Below are 22,944 nucleotides of genomic sequence, written 5' to 3'. Positions count from 1 at the left end.
GCCACCCCAAATTAAAATATCCCCTTCCATGTGGAACAACGCAGCATGAGCCTGCCTAGAGCCAACACGGACTCTTTTGTGCAAATGGTGAAGCAGCCCTAAGAGGGTTCAACTACCCTCTGTGTCTTCATACCCAAGTCATCTCCCGGGCTCATGGGTCTCAGTTTCCTTATCTGTACAATGGGAATAGGAATAATCTCTAGCCCGCATGATTGGTGCCTCCTGTTCATCTCTGAGTCTCTAAAATACCTGGCACAAAATATCATTCTGTGACTATGTGCTGAATGAATGAAGTTTACAGATTAAATGAAATGGCACATTGTCAGAGCACAAGACAAACACTAGATTCTATGGTGGCAGTTTGACAAGGTATATTAAAAGCATGAAAAACACTCAGGCTTTTTTTTTTTGGCCTTACAGCATGGCTTGTGGAATCTTAGTTCCTCAACCAGGGATTGAACCTGCCATCTCGGCAATTAAAGCATAGAGTCCTCACAGACTTAGAGAACGAACTTATGGTTGCTGGGGGCAAGGATCGGAGTAAGGAATAGTTAGTTAGGGAGTTTGGGATGGACATGTACACACTGCTATATGTAAAATGGATAACCAGCAAGGACCTACTGTACAGCACAGGGAACTCTGCTTATTGTTGTGGCAGCCTGGATGGGAGAGGAGTTTGGGGCCTGGAAAGTCCCATGGACGGAGGAGGCTGGTGGGCTGCCGTCCATGGGGTCGCTAGAGTCGGACCCGACTGAGCGACTTCACTTTCACTTTTCACTCTCATGCATTGGAGAAGGAAATGGCAACCCACTCCAGTGTTTTTGCCTGGAGAATCCCAGGGATGGGGGAGCCTGGTGGGCTGCCGTCTATGAGGTTGCAGAGTCGGACACAACTGAAGCAACTTAGCAGCAGCAGCAGCAGCAGCAGACACGTTGTGTCTGTATGGCTGAGTTGCTTTGCTGTTCACCTGAAATTATCACAACATTGTTAATCGGCTATACTGCAATACAAAATACAAAGTCAAAAAAAAAAAAAAGGCACAGAGCCCTAACCACTGGACCTCCAGGGAATCCCCCACACAGGTCTTCAGACCCAACGATTCCACTTCTGGAACTGGAAACTTAAGTCTAATAATTTTAATAACATGAATTCATAATGATGACAATCTTAATTAATCAGATAATTAATAACTAAGGATACTTCAGAGATTAAGCCACAAGAATGCTCCTGGAGAAACAACCTAAATTGCCATCATTTTTTGGTGAGGCATCTAGACTTGTGACACATAGAAAGATTTTGTAAGGCCACACACTAAGGCAGTGGTCCTCAAAGTGTGGTCTGGGGACAGCCGCAGCAGCATCACCTGCAAACTTGGTAAAAACGTAAATTCTTGAGCTCCACCCCTCACCTACTAGGTCAGAAATTCCCCACGGGGCTCAGCAAACTGGGTTTTAGCAAGCCCTCCACGTGACGCCAAGGCACGTTCAGGTTTAAGAACCACCATTCTAAAGTGTTACTAGAGGTTGCTTTTTGTGAGTATATTTCAGTGTTATATTTTCTGACTTGCCTGGAGTACGTCAGCATGATATTGCCAAGTGATATGACAAAAATACTCCACTCAAAAAATGAAGAAAAAGAAAAATTAGATTCTGAGTGAAAGTGAAAGGGGAGAAAAAAGTTATGAAGAAGCATGGGGGAATGGATTAGGAGTTGGGGATTAGCAGATGCAAACTATTACGTATAGACTGGACAAATAACAAGGTCTTACCACATAGCACAGGAACTATATTCAATATCCTGTGATAAGCCATAATGGAAATGATATAAAAACTGTGTGTGTGTGTGTACATATATATAAATAACCGAATCACTCTGCTGTACAGCAGAAACACCACCTTGTAAACCAACTATATTTCAGTAAAATATATTTTAGAAAAAAAAAAGCATTCCCACCTCCTTAATTTTCTTTTCTTTCCCTCACTTTACTTCTACCCCATATCAGTGGGATATAGTGTAGTTATGAACTTAACCAGTGTCCAGGCCATTGGAAAAGACTCTGATGCTGGGAGGGATTGGGGCAGGAGGAGAGGGGGACGACAGAGGATGAGATGGCTGGATGGCATCACTGACTCGATGGATGTGAGTCTGAGTGAACTCCGGGAGTTGGTGATGGACAGGGAGGCCTGGCATGCTGCAATTCACAGGGTCGCAAACAGTCGGACACGATGAGCGACTGAACTGAACTAAACTGAGTGTCCAGGCCATTTTGTAGCCTCTTTTTTTTTTTAATTTAATATTACACAGCAGCATTCCCCATGATGCCACAGGCTTCAGAATTATCATTTAAAAAACAGAGGCATTAATGTCACTTAATTATGATGGTTCCCTTGGCAATCTAACTCTTCCTCTGTGTTTTCAATGTTTTGCTGTCATAAATAATGCTGCCATGAATATCTGCACATACACTTTTCCCCAAATTTAAATGATGTTATTCAGAGAGGTTCTCTGAAGTGGGGTTGCAGGATCCAAGGGTAGAAACATTTTTATGGCTCCAGCTAGGTGTTGCCAGGCTGCACTTCCAAAGAGCGGCTACTGGTTTCCACTGCCACTAAGTACTGCAAAGACTGCCAGTTTCCAAACAACCTCCCCAGTGTGAGGGATTATGATTTAAAATAGCTTTGCTAATCTGACAGAGAAAATAAGTTATATTCCTGCTGTTTTAATTTTCATTTCTTTATTAGAGACAACAGCCTCTCCCCTTTCAAAACAAATAGTAAATGCTCTTTTGTAAATGGAGATGGGAGGAAAGCTCTGGACTTCTCACCATTTAACATCTTTGGGCTTGAGTTTCTTCATCCTCAAAATGGAGTGATACCAGAGTGACTGGGAAATCAAGTGAAACCAAGTATGGGAAAGCGCTTTTCAATAATGTATTCTGCTGTACGGGAAAAGACCTTAATGCTGGGAAAGATTGAGGGCAGGAGGAGAAGGGGGCGACAAAGGATGAGCTGGTTAGATGGCATCACCAAGTCAATAGACACGAGTTTGAGTAAGCTTCGGGAGACACTGAAGGACAGGGAAGCCTGGTGCGCTGCAGTCTATGGGGCTGCAAAGAGTTGGACACGATTGATCGACTGAACAACAACTCAGCTTCAAACGTACCTGTTACTAATTTATTTTAAAACGTTCTGTTTTGTCAACAATCCAAGAAAACCTCCAACAACGGCCTAAATCTTTAAAGTCTTCTTTTTCGTGCATCGAAGGCTGTGGACAAAGACCTCTCTTAATTTTTTCCGCTTTTTTTTTTTTTTTTTTTTTTTTTTGAGGGAAACAGTATAACGTTCTCGGAGTTTTCCGAAGGACCCCCTTGACTGTAGCAGAAAAAAGCGCAGCGACGCGAAGGCACAGCCTCCCCAGCTCAGCAAACCCTACTTTGCCTTTGGAAGAAGAGCCCTTCTCATCTTAGAACCAACAGAGACGCTCCAGGTGCCAGAAGCTCACTTCGGGCCCACCTGGCAGGTGTAGGAACCAGAATGTACTGCTTTTACCCAACTCTCAGGAGAAGACCGGCTCGCTGTGTTTCTCCGTTGCCAGGAAACCTCGCTTTCCCTAGGCTCACCGATTTATGGCGCCCTCTTGCGTTCATGACCTGTAATAGCACTTTCAGTTGAGAAAAGAACAAAGACTACTTTTTTGTTTTTAATACTTGGTTTCAGTAATTTTTTATTGTGCAATATAATATGCAGAAAAGTATCCAAGATATACTCACAGCTTGAGGAAGTGTAACCTCCACCTCGGTAAATAAACAGCATTAACAGCACCTGGGACACATTAAAATAAACCTTCCCCCATCACACGCCTCTCTCTACAGATAAAAACCCCTTCCAATGCTTAGGTAATCCCTTTTTCACTTTCCCTCATGGTTTTACTACTGGGCTTCCCTGGTGGCTCAGACGGTAAGGAATCTGCCCTCAATTTGGGAGACCTGGGTTTGATCCCTGTGTTGCAAAGATCCCCTGGAGAAGGGAACAGCTACCCACTCCAGTATTCTGGCCTGGAGAATTCCATGGACAGAGGAACCTGGCAAGCTACAGTCCATGGGATCACAGAGCTGGACAGGACTCAGCGACTTTCACTTTCATGGTTCTGTTACCTGTACATGTACCCGAAACAACAGAGCTCTGGTTTATCTGTCTGGGGACTTTACCTAAATAAAATCACATGGTTTTACTCAATATTATGTTTGTAAGCTTTCATTTGTGTGTTGCACACAGCAGAAGTGCATTCATTCTCCTTGCTGGGTAACATTCTACTGTGTGACTGCGCTCCGGTTTATCTGTTCTCCTGTTGATGGACAATGGGCTGTTTCTAGCCTGGGACTATTTTGAACCGTGCTGCTGTGAATAGGTTATACATCTCAGAGTGAAACTGCCAGGCAACCAATGTGCATCTCTGACTTTATTAAGGATTCGCTCAGTCGTGTCCGACTCTTTGCGACCCTGTGGACTGTAGCCCACCAGGCTCCTCCGTCCATGGGATTCTCCAGGCAAGAGTACTGGAGTGGGTTGCCATTTCCTTCTCCAGGGTGACTTTATTACATAATGCTAAACAATTTCCTGAAGTGCTTGAACAAATAAGTGTACGTTCCCACCTGGCATCAGACGTCTGTTCCCGGCGTTCCACAGGGCTACAGTTGATATTGTCAGACGAGCTTTTCCAGTCTGATGAATGTGTAGTGGTATCTCATTGTCATTTTAATTTGTACTTCCTGATAATTAATGAGCTCAAGCACATCTGCGTGTGTTTATTGGCCAATTGGATTTCTTCTTATTTGGCGTCTCATCAAATTTTTTAATCCATTTTCTTGTGGGTTGCCTGTGTTTGTAGCAGAAACCTGTAGTTCCTGCAATTGGCCAGCTATTATCTCAGATAAACAGATTTTTAATAAACTGTTTATGTTGATATAATTTCAGACTTAAAGAAAAGTTGCTAATATAGAACCAAACACTCCTAGATCCCTTTCACCAGATTTCCAAATGTTAACATATTACCACATTTATTTTATCCTTCTCTCATTAAAAAACCCCAAGGACAGAGGAGCCTGGCAGGCTACAGTCCAAAGTGTTGCAGAGAGTCGGACACGGCTGAGTGACTAAGCACTAGTCTCTAGTAAATAACTTTTCTGCTTTTTGAAAGCAGACTGCAGACATGATGCCCTGTTACCCTAAATCCTTCAGTCCTTCAGTCCATGTTTGGTAAAAACCTATGAAACTGCAGTACAATGATCAAAACCAGGGAACAAATACCAATACGTTAATAGCGTCTTACTAGTGACACATTAATAATGTTTTATCTACAGACCTTACTCAGATTTTGCCAATGGTCCCAATCATGTCCTCTGTAACTGAAGAAAATTCAAAATTGTGTTTACATTCATTTATGATGTCTCTTTAGCCTCCATTAATCTGTAACAATTCCTCTGTCTTCGTATTGTATGGCACTGATGCTTTTGAAGGGTCTGGATCAGTTGTTTTGTAAAATGTCCCTTGATCTGGGCTTATTAGATATTTCTTCATGATCAAATTCAGCCTGTGCATTTAGGCAGGAATATCACAGAAGTGACACTGGGTTCCAAAGCATCTTTTGTTTTTATTTTATGTTATTTCTTCTTAAGACTGGAATAGCACAAGCTTTCTTTAATGGCCAAAGAATGGAGAAGTAGGAACTTAGTTCACAAACTTCTTCCAAAGCATCATTTTAAATTCCAAAACCGGGGCTTCGTTGGTGGCTCAGTGGTTAAAAACAACAACAACAAAAATCTGCCTGTCAATGCAAGAGACACGGGTTCAATCTCTGGGGCTCTCCAGGGGCTCCAGCTTGCAGACTGCACATCATGGGACTTCACCACCCCCATAATCACATGAACCAATTCTTTTATAATAAATAAAGGTATTTGAGTATCTCCTACTGGTTCTGTTTCTCCGGAGAACTCTGGCTAATATATCCAGCATAGATCTCTGTCTCAACGATCTGCTGCAGTGTAACAAACCATTGCAAATTTGGCAGCTTAAAACACAACAATTTATTGTGTTCATGGTTTTTCAAGATGGTCTGAGCTGTACTGGGTGATTCTTCTGCTTCATATGGCGTCTGCTGTGGCTGGAAAGTCCGGGATGCTTTTTCACTTGCCTGTCTGGTGCCTCAGCTGGACTGGCTGCCAAACTTGGGACTGGACAGACCTCTTTCTGCCTGGCTTCCCAGCACAGCCAGCTTGGGCTTTCTCACTGCAAAGGGGGTTTAAGACAGTCAGATTTCTTACCCGGAGCCTGAATTCCAGGAAGAAAAGCAGAAGCCACCAGGCCTCTTAGAGATTTGGCCTGGGATAGTCACTTATCACTTGTGTTACATTCCGTTGGTCAAGATAAGTCACAATTGCAGCTGAGAGTCAGGGGTTGAGGACACAGGCACCGCCACCCACCCCGTGGTCGGGGGGTAGCGCACGGAAGGGAGAGGTGGCTGGGATCCCTCTGGGGAGACTCGCCACCCGGTGACTGTGGGTTCTGTTGAGTGCTGAGCCTGGATTAGTTGGTGTACAGCCTCGACTGCTGTGTCAGAGAGACCCAGAAAAGGAAAAAAGATGCCAGGGAACAACTAGTGTCTCTGCCAGCCCTGAGCCAGCCGCGAGGATGTGCCAACTGGCTAAAGCCTCTCAGAACCCACCGCCAGAGCAAGCGGGGGATCAGGACCCACGCCCAGAATCCATTAAGTGCAGGTGTTTTAGTGGGGAGGCTTGAGGTGCACAGAGCATGAGATGGTTAGATGGTGTCATTGTATGAGTTTGCGCGAACTCTAGGAGATAGTAAAGGACAGGGAAGCCTGGCATGCTACAGCCCGTGGGATCAAAGAGAGTCGGACACGACCGAGCGACTGAACAACATACCATGAAAAAGTGGTACCTCCTTGAGGTTTTTATTTTTTTCCTTTCCTTGATGACTAATGATATAGATATGTGTGTGTGTATGTGTAACATAAAATTTACCACTTAACCATTTTAAGTGTATAATTCAGCAGCATTTGTAAATTCACAGTGTCCTATACATCACCACTATCCATTTCCAGAACTTTCTCATCACTCTAAACAAACTCTGTCCCCATTACGCAATTACCCCCTCTCTCACCTTCTCCCAGCCTCTGGTAACTTCTATTTATACTTTTTGTCTCTATGAATTTGCCTACTCTAGTGTCTCCTATAAGTAGATCTCATATCGCAGACAATATTTGTCCTTTTCTGACTGGTTTATTTCACTTGACATAGTGTCCCTCGTGTCCATCCCTGCTGTAGCAGATGTCAGAATTTCATTCCTTTCTGTGGCTGAACGATATTCCATTGAGTGTGCAGAGTACACTTTGTTTATTCCCACTAGCAGTACACAAGGGTTTCAGTTGCTCCATAGCCTCACCAATACTTGTTATTTTCCTTTTTTTTTTTTTTACGTAATAGCCATTCTAAGAGGTGCGAAGTGGTATCTCACTGTGGTTTTGATTTTTGTTTCCCTAATGACTAACAATACTGAGCGAAGCAAACTGTCCTCCCCAAAGTGAATGAGCCTCATCCAATGCACCAAAAACCTGCTTTCTTGTACTTGCTGGCCATTTAAAAAATATCTTCTTTGGAGAAATGTCATTTCGATTCTGTTGTCTTTTTCTCCGTCTCATGTTTGAATTGGGTAGTTTGTTTTGCTGTTGTTGAGTTGTAAGAGTGTGTTTGTTTTTAATAAATTCTGGATGTTAAATCCTTACTGGATGTATGACTTGCAAAAAATTTCTGTCCTTCTAAGTGTTTTCTTTTCAGCTTTTAAAAAACATTTATTTAGCTGTGTTAGGTCTTAGTTGTGATTTTTACCACATCACGCGACATCTCTCCTTGCGGAGAACCGACCATCTAGTTGCAGCGCGTGAACTTGGGTGCCCTGAGTCACATGGGATCTTTGTTCCCCAACCAGATATCAAACCCATGTCCTCTGCATTGAAAGGCAGGTACTTAACCACTGGACCACCAGGGAAGTTCCTGTCTTTTTATTCCTGAGAGTTTCCTCTGATGCACGAAAGAGTGCAAGTTTATTCTTCAGAGGAAAATTCAGTGACAGAAAAACTACCATGCAAATAGCAAAAATACTGGCTACAACCAAGTGGCCCAAAGTGGAGTTCCGGGGTCGCTCCAGACCAACTTTCTCCCTTAATTCATTCATTCAGTCAGTGACTCATTCATTGATTTTGAACAGACTCGGAGCCTAGCTGGGGAGACCAGTATGGACACAGAGGACTGCCCGGCTTTGTGTAAAGAACTCCAGCCCTGGGGAAAGGTGGTGAGGGTGGGGCAGAGAGGAGGGGCTGCGGGTGGGTGCACACTTCCATCCATCCTGTGGACTAGACCTTAATGTCACCAAGTTTGCCCTTCTCTGCTCCTGTGGCCCCGCGTCCAGTCTCATCCCTAGCCTGGGCCCTCTGAAAAGCTAGCACAGGATGAGATGAAATAAAAAACAACTTCCTTCCCTAACATCCATGGGAGAGAAAACAGAGAGTGGCAGTCTGGGATGATGCAAATCAAGCTCCAGGGGAAGATGATAAGGAAAGAGGGTCACGTGGAAGGGTTTCGTCTGCTGGCTAGTCTAAGGAAGGTTCGGTGGGTGTCAGGGAGTCCTCAAGCCAGTCAGCTGTCAGAGGAGTCCCGTGTCTCCCAGGAAAGGGCCTGTTTAGTATGCCTTGGAGTCAATGGCTGGGAGCATCCCAAGGGAAGCTTCAGTGCAATCCTAGAGCACAGCAGCCCTTGGTCAACTAGATTCCCTGTAGTTGGAGGTCACGCTCATTCTCATGGCTCCCAAGGGGCCACCAGAGTGATCTTTCTAAAAGGCAATTTCCATGCCTCTCCTCTGCTCAAACACCTTCCAAGGCTCCCCAGTGTCCTCAGGCTAAAGTCCCAGGTCCTTTGGGGGAAAGGAGGCCACCTGCCCTTGTGTGCTGTCTTGCCCACTAATCCTCACGCCTACTCAGCCAGGCTGGGCTGACTCCTGTTGCCCCCCAACAAGCCATCCTTTCACTCCTCCCCACCCTTGCCCACCCTGGGCCCTCTGTCTGCAAAGCCCTTCCCTACACCTTTCCCGCACAGCCCAGTCCCCACATGAAGCGCTTCCCCCAGGTTCCCAGGCTGTCAGCAGAATCCCTGCCTCCACCTCTGATCCTGCCTGGCTCCTCTGGAGTAGATGCAGGAGGACTCCCTGGGGCTGTGTCAGGAGAAGGAGACATCAAGCCCAACACAGCTGGACTTCTCACCTTTCCTCCTAAGGCAAACTGGCTTGGATGACCTCAAAATGCTCTCATACCCATGTCCTCCTTCCACTGTGGTCACAGCAGAAACCCAGCGCAAGGTGTCCAAGGAACCAGAGATAGAAGCTCCTTCCTGCCCCACCCCACCCCCAAACCCGTCTTGCCCACCCTACATTACAACCCTGCCTTCCTAGACTCAGGATTCAGGGCTCTATTTTTAGACCACTTGTTGGACTGGGGCTCCTGGAATCTGCCTGAGGCCTGAGATGTAACCAGACCCCGCTGGCACTGGTCTTGAGCCCTAGCTGGGCAGAGAAGCGGTGAGGGGTCCCAGGGCCGTGCCCCCAGGAGGCAGTGCACCAGGGCGGAGAGACACTCTGCTGAGATCTGGAGGTGGGGGGCTTTCTCTCCCAGGGCACAAGGGGCTCCTACAACTTGACCCACCTGAGACCCTCCTTAGATCACTGGGCCCAGAAAGGCCAAGGTTACCAGCAGGAGGTCAAACCCACGTCCTCACAAAGCAGTCAGGCTGCCAAACTTTGGAAAGATCAAAAGAAATGGTTGCGGCCTTCTCCTTGCTCTGGCTCTCTCCATTCTGTGTGCACTTTGTCCTGCTCCCGTCTCCCAGCTCATGCTGTGGAGAGCTCCCCGCTGTCCACGGCCTGCAGATGGGACCCACTGTTGTTTGTCTGTTTGTCTGACTGCGCAGGCTCTTCATTGGTGCATGTGGGCTCTCTAGTTGCTGCACGTGGGATCTTAGTTCCCTGACCAGAGATCGGACCCGGGCCCCCTGCACTGGAAGGAGTCTTAACCACTGGACCACCAGGGAAGTCCCAGGATCCAGATTTGTTTGACCATAAATAACTGGAAAAAAATTTTTTTAATTGTGGTAAACTACACACAACATAAAATGCACCATCTTGACTATGCTTAAGTGTACCATTCAGTGGCAAAAAGTACATTCATATTGTTCTGCGACCCTCACCTCCACCCAGCTCCAGAACTTTCTTATCTTCCCAAACTAAAACTCTATCCTATTAAACCCTAACCCCTTAAACTCTCTCCCCCGACCCCTACCCTTGACTACTCTAGAGACTTCGTATAAGTGGAATCATTCCGATTTGTCCTTTTGTGTCTGGCTTATCTCACTGAGCACAATATCCTTGAGGGTCATCCATGCTTTCGCATGCGTCAGAAATTTATTCTTCTTTTCTTTATTATTTTATTTATTTATTTGGCTGGGCTCTTAGCTGCGGAGCTCACAGGCTCAGTAGCTGTGGCGTGCAGGCTTAGCTGCACGTGGGATCTTTGTTCTCTGACCAGGGATCAAACCTGCGACCCCTGCATTGCCAGGTGGACTCTTTACCACTGGACTCGCTAGGGAAGTCCCAGAAATTTATTCCTTTTTAAGGCTGAATAATACACCACTGTTGTGCACAGACCGTATTTCGTTTAACCATTCATCCGCCAATGGGACACTTGGGTTGCTTCTACCTTTTGGTTTCTGTGACTCATGCTGGTATGAACATGGGTGTGCAAAAATTTCTTTCGATCCCTACTTTTGATTCTTTCATGCATATATATCCAGAAGTAGACTTGCTTGATCATAAGTTGATTCTATTTTTAATTTTTTGAGGAACCACTATACTATTTTCCACAGCAGAATTTGAAATTTAAAAAAATTAGTTGCCAGCATTAAACAAAACCTGGGTTTCCTGCTTCTGTTAAGACATGAGAGGTCTAACGTCACTCCCAGAATCAGTCTCTTTGGGCAACCCCCCACTGTGGGCATATCTAGATCCTGGCTCCACAGGACTCTCCCTCGAGCTTCGTGGTCCCAGCCTCTTCCCCGTGTTCCCCCAGCCCTGCCTGGGTGGTTAGGAGTGCCTCCTCGGTTAGGCTCTGTGAGACCTCCATGGTTCCTCTGTGCCTTTCCAGTCTCCTGCATCTGTTTAACAATCCCCTAGAACAGAGCTCTCTGTTAAACACCGGCTGTGGTTCTGTTTTCCTGGCCGGCTCTGGCTGGTCCCACTCAGCTGGTGTTCCTGGCAAAACTGGGCAGTCGCTGCCCGCTTCGGTCAGCTCCCTTGGCCCCTCTCTCCCACGTTCCCCATTTTCCTTTCATTTTTATTAAGTATGGCTGTGCGGAGTCTTAGTGTGTCACGTAGGATCTTTTAGTTGCGGCTTGGGGGGCCCCTGCCCTGGGAGCGTGGAGTCTAAGCCACTTGACTATCAGGGACGTCCCTACGCGCCCCGTTTTTCTCCACCAGGCTGACTCTGCCTGCCTCTGAGGGCTCTGATGTGCCCTCCTGCCTGAATCAAGTGCCTCTACTCTGTGTCAGAAACCTGGTGATCTCCAGTAACCCTCGCCACACACTGTGACATGGCTGCTACTGTGATCCCCATTGCACAGATGAGGAAACTGAGGTCGGGACAAGGAAGGCTAAACCACCCTGCCCGCCGGTCAGCAGATTCACGTTTCTGTTGTGAAACCTTGTGTTCTGTTTGTCTATTTGATAAATATCCTGTCGGCGCACTCCAGGCTCCCTTTTGAGGACAGTGAGTTATACACAAGGGATTGAAATCTAAACCTCAGAAGGCAACTTTCTGTGTCTTAGTTTTCCCATCTGTACAATGGGGATGGTGGACAGGTGCTACCTTTCAGAATTATGACGAGGATGAAATGACGTCAGGATGGTAAGGATGAAATGAAATGTAACAAGTACTGAGCAAATGTCAGCTGCTGATACTATCATCTAAATATAGAGAGATTATTCTGTAAAGTATGAAATGCCCAGTGGCTGGAAATGATGCTTATGGAGAGTATGTAGTAACGGAAAAATGCTTATTATGTATGAGAGAAAAAAAGGCCTGAAATCAAAACAAATGAACTCATGCACTAAAAAGACTCACAGGAAACACACCAAAATACCATCTGTGGTTCATTTTAGTTCTGGGATTTGGGGAGATTTTTTTTTTCTAACAATTTTTTTTTTTTAAGTAATACATCACTAAAAAGAAGCAAGGGTGCTAAGACACTTCAGTCGTGTCTGACTCTGTGACACCATGCACTGTAACCCTCCAGGTTCCCCTGTCCATGAGACTCTCTAGGCAAGAATACAGGTCTCCTGCATTGGCAGGTAGGTTCTTTACCACTAATGCCACTTGAGAAGCCCATCACCACAAAAAAGAAGATACTCCTCTTCAAATTGATCTGCAGGTGCAAAGCGATCCCAGCAGAGTTCCCACTGGCTTCTCGGCAGAAACTGACAAGTTGATCCTAAAGCTTGTGTGGAAATGCAAGAGGCCCAGAACAGCCAGAACAAATTTGGAAAGAAGGAACATGGCTGGAGGGCTGGGCCCCAGGTGACACTGTCAGGGCTGAGCTGAGAGCTGAGTGTTGAGAGAACACAGCCGTGACTATCAGGAACATTCCCTACTCGTGGGTCACTTTATCCTCCTGAAATAAGGTCTTAAGCTTCAGTGACAGAGGCCTCTTAGAACACAGCAGGAAAATTCTTGCAGTACAAGGTGCTCTGGGAGGCAGCAAGGCTTTTCATCCCTTGAGGTGTAGGAGTTGAGTTGGAAAATCCCAAGAACGAGAAAACGTACAAGTCCTGAGGAATTCTCTAGTCTCACAGTTTCCAAAAGATTAAGTTTTCACCAGACCACAGTGATTGGAGGGCAAAGGATACCCAGTAAGATGTTCATAAAGCTTCATTTTTTTTCATTTTAAGGCCCATTTTGTTTCTGATGATAATGTCCCTGCTGTTTTGATTTGGGACTACTATCCTTTCTGTTACAAAACAATGCTGACAGTTGATTTTTTTTGTTATTTAAAAAAAAATAATTTAATCTATTTATTGACTGTGCTGGGTCTTCGTTGCTGCTCGGGCTTTTCTCTAGTCGCTGTGAGCAGGGGCTACTCTCTAGTTGCGGTGCATGGGCTTCTCACTGAGGGGGCTTCTCTTGCTGCGGAGCACAGCCTCTAGGGCGCAGGCTCAACGCCTGTGGCACATGGGCTGAGCTGCTCCGAGGCAAACGGGATCTTCCGGGATCAGGGATCGAACTGTATCTCCTGCACTGACTGGCAGGCAGACTCTTTCCCACTGAACTGCCAGGGAAGCCCTGTTTTCTGTTATTTTTATTTAATGGGCAAAGTAAGGAGTTAGTAGCTCTCCTTTTCTCACTTGATAAAAATATTCTGTAACTCTGAGAAATCCCAAAGCTGAGAAATACTGGGGGAGACTGCGGCTGGCTCAGGGATGCTCTGCCTGCCATGGCAGGGCAGCCTGGCATCAGGAGAACACAGGCCTGGGCGCACTCACACTCTGCCCCGGACTTGCTGTGGGAACCTGACAAGTTATACCATGTCCTTGAGTCTCCGTTTGTCCATCTGCAGAATGAGGGGGATGCACATACATCGAGCCTGCTGTGAAAATTCAACCAACGCAGTGGGCCGGGGCCTGCGGAAGCACTTGAGAAAGTGTCCTTCAGGGTCTATGAGCTCAGAGAAGGCCCCCACTTTTCTCTGCTGCAAGTTGAAGAGTCCTCGGTTCTCCAGTTATTTTTTACATCCACACTGGTTTCCTCTTCGGTGTTTTCTCTAGTCTGTCACTGTCACTCTTGACATGTGAATCTAAAACATTTTATCGGTGTGGCCTGACTGTGCACAAGAGAACATACTCACCTCCTTCACTCTAGACGCTATACCTCGATTAATGACACCCGAGCTTACCATGGATTTTTTTGTGCTCTTATCTCACTTCTTTGGTACTTGCTGAGCTAAGAATACCTCACAGCTCTAGATCTTTTTTCACAAGAATATTTGCAAAACCCTGTCTCCTATTCCAAACCTGTACAATTGAAATCTTGGACCTAAAATGACAGGCTTTTTGCATTTATTCCCTTTTATAGTTTGTCCAGTGGGAAAAAGTTACCCTCTGACTCAATGGGGTCAGAGAAGACCCCGAATGTATTCTCACACTTGAGAAACCTAAAGGAACACTTAGCTGACTCTTTGTAGTCTAGGGAAGAGAGAGTTTATTTGAATCTTGGTGGAGTCCAGGGGTAACAGGGCTGGCCCTGGAGGAGCTGAGGGAAGACACCGGATGCTGTGGCTTTAGTCCCCAACATCTCACCTGTGTCAGGCTCACCCCCGGGGCCCAGCGTGGTGCTCCCCGGCCTCAGAGCAGCAGGCCAGGATGGCCTGGGCACTTGAGAGAAATCACAAGCCCAGACAGATGACAGCTTGCAGGGCCCAGGGGCTCCTACTGTCTCCAGACAGGACTGATGTCCCAGGACCCCCCTGCTGATCCAGGCCCCCACGAAGGGCACAGGCCCGCATGCTCCCTGCTCCTGCCATCATCCTGGCATCTGGGTTTCATGCAGACACTGCCCGAGGGACACCTCAGCCCGGCTGGTGCCAACGTTCACTCCACATGGAAGGCAAAGCACTTTCTTTATTGCTCTAGCATGGCCCGCCCGCGTGTCTCCCAGGACGCCGCTCTGTCCTCATGGGTGGAGAGGATGTGGTGGTGGTCACGCCGGGGCCTGGCCTGGCCGCCCACCGGGCACTGGCCTCAGTCAGTCTTCCTGACGCCTGGAAGGTAAAGCCCACAGGATGGCACGGGATTCTGAAGGCAGCCAGGCCTCCTCCCCACCGTTACCCCAGAGGCGCAAATGCCCCTAACAGCTGACATAAGGCAGTCATGACCCACAACCATTACAGCTTGTTTCTACTTTAGCATCCGATGGATTAAAGGAGATGGAAGTCTCTGACCTGGAGACACACAGCCCCTGGCCCGTCAGTTTTGTGATGTAATGGTAGGCACAGAGCTGCTGGTCAAGAAAGCGGATCTCCTCTAATCCTGCCCGGCCACTCTAGCTGTGTGATTCCAGCCTAGTCACTCTACCTCTCTGAGCCTCAGTTTCCTTACTGGTCAAGTGTAGGAGAACTAAAACCCACTCCCAACACAAGTTGCTATTAAGCAAATAAAATCACAGAGAAGATACTGTTTGGAGAGGCTCAAAGTTGTCTGAGCAAACAAGGAATACCCAGGTCCCCTGTACTTTCCACAGTGGTTCACCCCTGAGGACTTTTGCATCCATTCCTCATTTGATTTTCACAACACCTTTGCGCTGTAGGTATTATGACACCCGTTTTTCCAGCTGAGGAAACTGAGGCTAAAAGAGGCTCCCCAGAAATAGGAAATTGGAGGAGGTAGGACTTGAACATGGACATGAACTTGGGCAAACTCCGGGAGATGGTGAGGGACAGGGAAGCCTGGCGTGCTGCAGTCCATGGGGTCGTGAAGAGTCGGACACGACTGAGTGACTGAACAACGACAGGCCTTGAACCCAGGCCCTCACCTCTGGGCTCTGTCTCTTTCCTATATGCTAAGGCTCATTTGCAGCAGAAGACCCTGGTGGGGACAGACAAAGTGAACAGAGGGAGAACGTGAATGTTACCTATCAGCCGAAGCTTCTGGAAGAAGGGGATGAAGCCATGCAGGACGCTGTGTATTCGGTACACTGCCAGAAACAGAGAGAAAGGTGATGCAGCCCTGTGCCCGCTTCGAGGGACCCCAGGGGCAGACCTCCCCCTGCCCACTTTGGACAAAGGCCTCACCCATACAAACAGAGCTCTGATGGAATTTCAGGCAGCAGGTTAAGCTTAGATAATAGGCCTGAGTTATTATTATTGAAAACAACCATGGACAGCAGTAACAATGCCAGGAAACTGGGTGAATTCGGCACCCACTCCATTAACTGCCTTGTTTTCAGGATCTGGCTAATTCTGTTTGTTTGCCACTTTAAACTGTTTCTGTTGTATTTTCATGGAGCTGCCCATTTTTTTCCATGGGGTTGTGCCAATGACCTCTCATTGACCTTGAGAGCAGTCAGGAAGCAAACATGAGCATAAAGAAATCTTGACAAAATATTTAGGTCGTGGCTTTCCAGCCCTTGGCGAGCCTCCGTGGCCGGCCCAGCCACTGCCCCCACACCAGACTCTGCCTGCGGTGGGGCCTTACCCAGGCCGAAGTAGATGCCAACAGTCTCCAGGGAGGCAAAGGTGAGCAGGCCGACCCCGAGGGACATGAACCAGTCTGCAGGGGCAGCAAGAGAGAAAATGATCAGCCTGCAGATCCAGACCCCCTCCCCCTATTCCCACACCGCACCCCCCACTCACCTGTGTAATAGTGATAACACACCAGCAAGGCCCCAATGGCAAAGCAGAGGAGGATGAAATGGAAAAACTCATCTGTCAAGGCAGAGGTGGGGTTACTGTTTACCTCTTTCTCTCTCTTTTTAATTAACTAAAAGTATTCTTATCTCTGCTCAACGGGAGCTTTATTCGCTGTTCCAGGGTCTTCCCTGGAAGCCCAGTGGTTAAGACTCCGAGCTTCCTCTGCAGGGAGCTTGGGTTTGATCCCTGTTTGGGGAAATAAGAGCCCTTGTGCTGCCAGCGTGGCTGAAAATAAAATAAAACTATGGTCTCCCTTCCTACCGTCATCCTTCCCCTTGAGACCCCCACGATTGCAGGCCTATAGCTGAGAAGGTCTCGCCGGTTCTCATAACTCCTTCCCTAGAGTCCAGCCCGCCCGGTCCTTGCTCCCCATCATGGCCGTAAGGCCTGGAGGGCAGTCCTCACCCTAGTAACTCTGTGTACAGCAGAAAGAGCACACCACCAGGGTCCAAGCCCAAGCCGCGCCCCTCACTAGCTGTGAGACCACTTCCTGACCCTGAGCCTCAGTCTCCATATCTGCAAAATGGGCATCACTGGACCACTCTCTCAAGCTGATTCCAAGCTGAGGAGTTTGTGAACTGCAAGGCCGGTGGCAGAGGTGAGCTGTGATTACTTTTGTTCCAGGCCACCAGCTGACTTCCTCCCCAGAGAAATTGAAATTAGACCGGCAGCAGCCCTAGAACCTTAATTTCCTTACCGTCCTTCTTTATATTCAGTCTTCTTAGCTGAGAGGCCTCCACTTCTCCTTGGGAACAAGAGAGAGATGAGTGTTTAATGGAACAACTCGGGGGATCCTCTCTGAGGAGGCCTCACTGAGAAGGGCTCTCCCGGGTTCTAGCTCCTGGGTCAGAGGGCGCTCACTTCAGGGTGGTCAGGGCAAAGCTGGAAGGTGGGGCAACTGTCCTTGGACCCCTACTGACGCCCACCTGCTCCACAGGCCTGAGTCTGTTCTGCTCCACATCCCCTGAGCCCGGAGGCCCCTTTTCTGGGTCATATGACAACCTGGGTAATGATGGCATCGCTGCTGGAACCGACTCCCACTCCCACCTCCCAGGCTGTTTGTAGTCCATCCCAGGCCTTGGAATCCAGGCCACCCCCCCTACCTGCATATTTACCACTCATGGGGGTAGAGCCTCTCCTTCGGAGTCCTGGAAATAGAAACTCAACATTAGTGCCCAGGCCAGCTTGGGCCCTTAACAGATGCCACAGGTGACCTCTGAAAATGCCCCTGTCAGATTCTCCAGTGCCCAGGAGATCTATCTATAGACTGTTATCAGAAATCCCTTTGCTCTTGCCTGGACCCCCTTTCTCACCTCCCCTGGCCCCCCTCATACCACAGCCAGCCCTGCCAGCCTATGGAGCCCAGGTCAGAGCCCCTGCCCAGAGTGGACATGGGGTCCCATCTCTTGTCGTCATGCATCTGACAGCAGCTGGCTGTCTCAGGGGAAAGATGATGCCCAGACCTCATCACTACCAGCACCGATGACCCCCCGCCCCTAACAGACACTTACCTGATTCTCCTGAAGGCACCACCTCCCCGGGCACACCTGCACAGAACAGAAATCAGTGATTATATACTTGTATGCTCTGGGTGGTAAGAAGTTACACCCCAGGGAAGGTGGAACTCTCTCACCCAGAGGCTTTCCACTGATCTGCAGGGGGCACTGGAGCAAACTGGAGGGCTTCTTTTCCATCTAAAGGAACAGCTGCCATGCAGCAGTCCCTGAAAGCTGCCGCAGTTATGCCTGCCCCATGTTACAGGTCTTCTAATGTCCCACGAGAGGCTAGAAATTCAGGTTTTTAAATAAACTTCTTGACTATAAAAAGTTGGCAATTCACATTCCATCCAATCAAAGATGTCATGGTTTGTGAGAATGACGTCAACTATAATTGTGGGTTGCCAGTGATTTTAGGATGCACCCCGATTTCACAGATGTCCAGATGTGAAAAACCATTAGTTGCACAATTGAATTGATGAAATATATTAAGAATAACGGGGGTTGCCAGGTGACTCAGTGGTAAAGAATCCACCTGACAATGCAGGAAATGCAGGAGACGTGGGTTCCATCCCTGGGTCAGGAAGATTCTGGAGGAGGGCATGGCAACCCACTCCAGTATTCCTCCCTGGAAAATCCCATAGAGAGAGGAGCATGGCGGGCTACAGTCCATGGGGCCACAAAGAGTCAGACACAATTGAGTACGGATGCACCATTAAGAATAATAATAAAGACATGCTGGGATCCAGATAAAACACATCTGCACACACAGGCCACCGGTTTGCAATTTGCGCCTGTTCGTTGCTCTGACGCAGGTGAGGACACTTAGGTCTGCGCCCCCAGCCCCATCAGGCCCAGAGTTTACAAGCCAAGCTGGGTTGTACACTGGGGGCCCTGGGCCCCGACTGCAGTGTCAAGCTCCTGGTCGGGGCTGCCCAGGATGGGTGGAGCCCTGTTCCTGCGCTGGGCTGCAGCCTTCTCTTCATCTGGCCTGGGCGGCCCTCCACCTCATCACCCTCTGGTTCTTGGGGCCTCTCCTATCCCCGGTGACTTCTCTTGTGCCTGTCATCTTCTTCCCCTCAGGGCAGGCAGGAGCCCCCACTCTGTACACTTCCCTCCTCCAGGTCAGCCTCAGGACACAAACACCTGGAGCGGGCACTCAGCTCCTGGCAACAAACATCCAGGAGGCTGAACTGTCCTCGGGCTGATGTGCAAACCGGAACCACTGCCTGCAAGTGATCAAAGAGAGGCCGGCACCGAGGGGACACAGAGCAACCAAGAACAGCACGAAATGCGACTCCCATAGTGTAATTACCCATACCTCCAATGTCTTGGGGGCAATTCATTACTTGGAGGAATTAATTCACAAATACATGATGATATTTATGTGTTCAACAGTGAATGTGACTTACTTTTTGAAGAGAAAAAAAAACATTTAAAATATATGCGTGTGTGTGTGTGTGTATATATATATATAACAGTTTCTCATTTTACATCCAGTGAAAACTTTCTTGCACGACCTGAGCAATTAGAAACAGTTTTTTTTCTAAATCGGATAATGCCCTGTTAAAAAGAAAGAAAATCAGAAAACTCAGACAGTATGACAATTAAGTACAATGCCGCCACCCAGTGGCAGCCACTGGTAATAGCTTGATGCAGAACACTGCTGCTGCTAAGTCGCTTCAGTCGTGTCCAACTCTGTGCGACCCCATAGATGGCAGCCCCCCAGGCTCCCCCGTCCCTGGGATTCTCCAGGCAAGAACACTGGAGTGGGTTGCCACTTCCTTCTCCAATGCATGAAAGTGAAAAGTGAAAGTGAAGTCGCTCCGTCGTGTCTGACTCTTAGTGATCCCATGGAGTATAGCCCACCAGGCTCCTCCGTCCATGGGATTCTCCAGGCAAGAGTACTGGAGTGGGGTGCCAGCGCCTTCTCCAGACACTAAGACATCTAATTTACATTTCTTGAATGTCTGTGTTTCCTGTTGTATTCCTTGGGTTATTATCAGGAGTTAAGAGACCAAGCAGATTATGGAACTGCTGGATTAAACAAAGTTAAAACAGACTTTCTTATCTGGCAGTGTGCATTTGTGAGGCTTTCTGGTAAACAAGTTCATTCCTACAAATTCCTCCATTTCATCACAGTGCTACCAAGCAAAGTGGCATAATATTTACATCTGCTTGCTGTAAAAGTGACGATGCTTAGAGACAATTACTCTATAATATAAGTGTTGTAGAGATCAGGTCCTTAATTTTCCCATGCATGCTTAAACAACCCAGTATTCTAAGAGAGAGGGTACTGATCAAGCTCCATCTTGCTGGTTGGAAAGCTGAGATCCAAAAAGGTTAGGTAACTGGTGACAGTCTCCCTGAAAGTCGGGCTATAGATCAGAATACACTCTGGCACAGTCTGACTGTGGTAGAAAACACCTGTCGCCACCTCCATCTGCTCACGCTGTAACCACTCACCTTGCCCCATCTCAGACATCCGCCCGCGACTCTCAGCTCATGAAACACCCTCATCACCTTGCTTCCTCCCAACAAGGCCCTAAGCCTTCGTGTCCTTTGCTTTATTCTGTTTCGCCCAAAGCCACCGGACAAACAATTACCTTCATAGAGTTGAAGCTCATCCTTCAAAACGTCAGGCTCCCCATGCTCAGCACCTGGATGGAGACGAAAACCTGTTAGTTAGCTCCCCCCAGTAACAGCACCCCAGAGTGGCTTCCCTCTTCTGGTGTTGGAAGCTTTAAAAAGTAACAGAGTCCTTGTGTAGAGGGTGAGGTGGGAGGTTTTCAAGAAGCAAAGACAGCCTTACAAGAGATTTCCTGCTACTCTGCCTGACACCCCTCACACATCCTGAGGTGACCATGTTCAACTGACTAGGAAAGAACTGGGGGCCAGAGAGGACCTGGGCCTTGTGCAAAGTCAGTAATACTAGCCACCATTTATTGAGCACTTACTATATACCAACACTGAACTAGGCAATTTATAGTTGATGTTCCATTTGACCCTCTCGGAAATTCTGTGAAGAAGGTATTAGGACCTCTCCCTCCCCAATTTACAGATAAGGAAACTGAGGCTCACGAAAGCTGTTATTCTCTGAAGGTCACACGGCCAGGAACTGGCAATTCTAAAGGTTCAAATCCAGGTCTGTTACCAAGGTCTGCTTTCCTGGTCATTTCTATCTCCAGAAATAGGACCCAGAGCTCAGGTGCAGAGTCATGGGAACATTTATTAAACACCTTGTGTGTGGCAGGATCTGTAGTAGGCATTAATCCAGTCTCTTTCCCCCAAGTTCTTTTCTTCCCATGATAAATTTAGGCTAACATTTATTAAAGTTGTTTTTTCTTAAAAAAAAACACAAAATTATATTTTTCTTATAAAAATAGAAGAATCTTATCGTAAAACATGTATGGTAAAAGTCAGTTCAAAAAAAAGAAAAGAAAAATCATTCATAATATAACCATCCAGAGATAACCATTGTTAACATTTTGATATTTTGCTTTCCAGTCTTGTTTATAATCACATATGGGTCATTTTTTACAAAATATATGACAAAATGTGGTCAACTAGAGAAGGGAATGGCAAACCACTTCAGTATTCGTGCCTTGAGAACCCCATGAACAGTATGAAAAGGCAAAAAGATAGGACACTGAAAGATAAAATCCCCAGGTCAGGAGGTGCCGAATATGCTACTGGAGAAGAGTGGAGAAATAACTCCAGAAATAATGAAGAGATGGAGCCAAAGCAAAAACAACGCCCAGTTATGGATGTGACTGGTAATGGAAGTAAAGTCCAATGCTATAAAGAACAATATTGCACTGGAAGCTGGAATGTTAGGTCCATAAATCAAGGTAAATTGGAAGTGGTCAAACAGGAGATGGCAAGAGTGAACATTGACACCTTAGGAATCAGTGACCTAAAATGGACTGGAATGGGCGAATTTAATTCAGATGACCATTATATCTACTACTGTGGGCAGGAATCCCTTAGAAGAAATGGAGTAGCCATCATGGTCAACAAAAGAGTCCAAAATACACTACTCCAGTGCAATCTCAAAAATGACAGAATGATCTCTGTTCATTTCTAAGGCAAACCATTGAATATTACAGTAATCCAAGTCTATGCCCCAACCACTAATGCTGAAGAAGCTGAACAGTTCTATGAAGACTTACAAGACCTTCTAGAATAACACTAAGAAAGATGTCCTTTTCATCATAGGGGACTGGAATGCAAAAGTAGGAAGTCAAGAGATACGTGGAGTAACAGGCAAGTTTGGCCTTGGAGTACAAAATGAAGCAGGGCAAAGGCTAATGGGCAAAGCAGGGCAAAGAACCAGTACGTTCTCTTGGTCAAGAGAACGCACTGGTCATAGCAAATACCCTCTTCTAACAACACACAACACAAGAGATGACTCCACATGGACATCATCAGAAGGTCAATACCAAATTCAGATTGATTATATTCTTTGTAGCCAAAGATGGAGAAGCTTTATACAGTCAGCAAAAACAGCAAAAACCCAGAGCTGACTATGGCTCAGATCATGAACTTCTTATTGCCAAATTCAGATTTAAATAGAAGAAAGTAGGGAAAACCACTAGGCCATTCAGGTATTACCTAAATCAAATCTCCTACAGTTATACAGTGGAAGTGACCGACAGATTCAAGGGATTAGAGCTGATAGACAGAGTGCCTGAAGAACTATGGATGGAGGTTTGTGACACTGTAAAGAAGACAGTGCTCAAGACCATCCCCAAGAAAAAGAAATGCAAAAAAGCAAAATGGTTGTCCGAGGAAGCCTTACAAATAGCTGAGAAAAGAAGAGAAGCTAAAGGCAAAGGAGAAAAGGAAAGCTATACCCATCTGAATGCAGAGTTC

The 22,944-nt window shown here is 47.0% G+C and overlaps 1 protein-coding gene across 8 annotated transcripts in view; it reads right to left on the bottom strand.

The window, feature by feature from the left end:
• Positions 1 to 12,253: 12,253 nt before the first annotated feature.
• Positions 12,254 to 22,944, bottom strand: part of TMEM40 (transmembrane protein 40) — a 47,136-nt gene continuing 36,445 nt past the window's right edge. For 4 of the 8 annotated variants that reach the window (XM_055558466.1, XM_055558465.1, XM_055558471.1 and 1 more), the window contains 8 exons: positions 20,676 to 20,729; positions 18,085 to 18,120; positions 17,677 to 17,721; positions 17,271 to 17,318; positions 16,517 to 16,588; positions 16,359 to 16,433; positions 15,796 to 15,858; positions 12,254 to 14,926 (listed from right to left, as the gene is read on the bottom strand). In XM_055558466.1, the coding sequence (XP_055414441.1) occupies positions 14,907 to 14,926; positions 15,796 to 15,858; positions 16,359 to 16,433; positions 16,517 to 16,588; positions 17,271 to 17,318; positions 17,677 to 17,721; positions 18,085 to 18,120; positions 20,676 to 20,729 (413 nt within the window). In that variant the 3' untranslated portion in view covers positions 12,254 to 14,906. The remainder of the gene's footprint in view (positions 14,927 to 15,795; positions 15,859 to 16,358; positions 16,434 to 16,516; positions 16,589 to 17,270; positions 17,319 to 17,676; positions 17,722 to 18,084; positions 18,121 to 20,675; positions 20,730 to 22,944) is intronic. The other 4 variants (XM_055558467.1, XM_055558472.1, XM_055558469.1 and 1 more) reach the window with 3 other exon arrangements.

The sequence above is a fragment of the Bubalus kerabau genome, chromosome 20 (assembly GCF_029407905.1).
Source record: "Bubalus kerabau isolate K-KA32 ecotype Philippines breed swamp buffalo chromosome 20, PCC_UOA_SB_1v2, whole genome shotgun sequence".
Classification (NCBI taxonomy): Eukaryota; Metazoa; Chordata; class Mammalia; order Artiodactyla; family Bovidae; genus Bubalus; species Bubalus kerabau.
The sequence above is the reverse complement of the archived record's forward strand: the minus strand, read 5'-3'. Positions and strand labels throughout refer to the sequence as shown.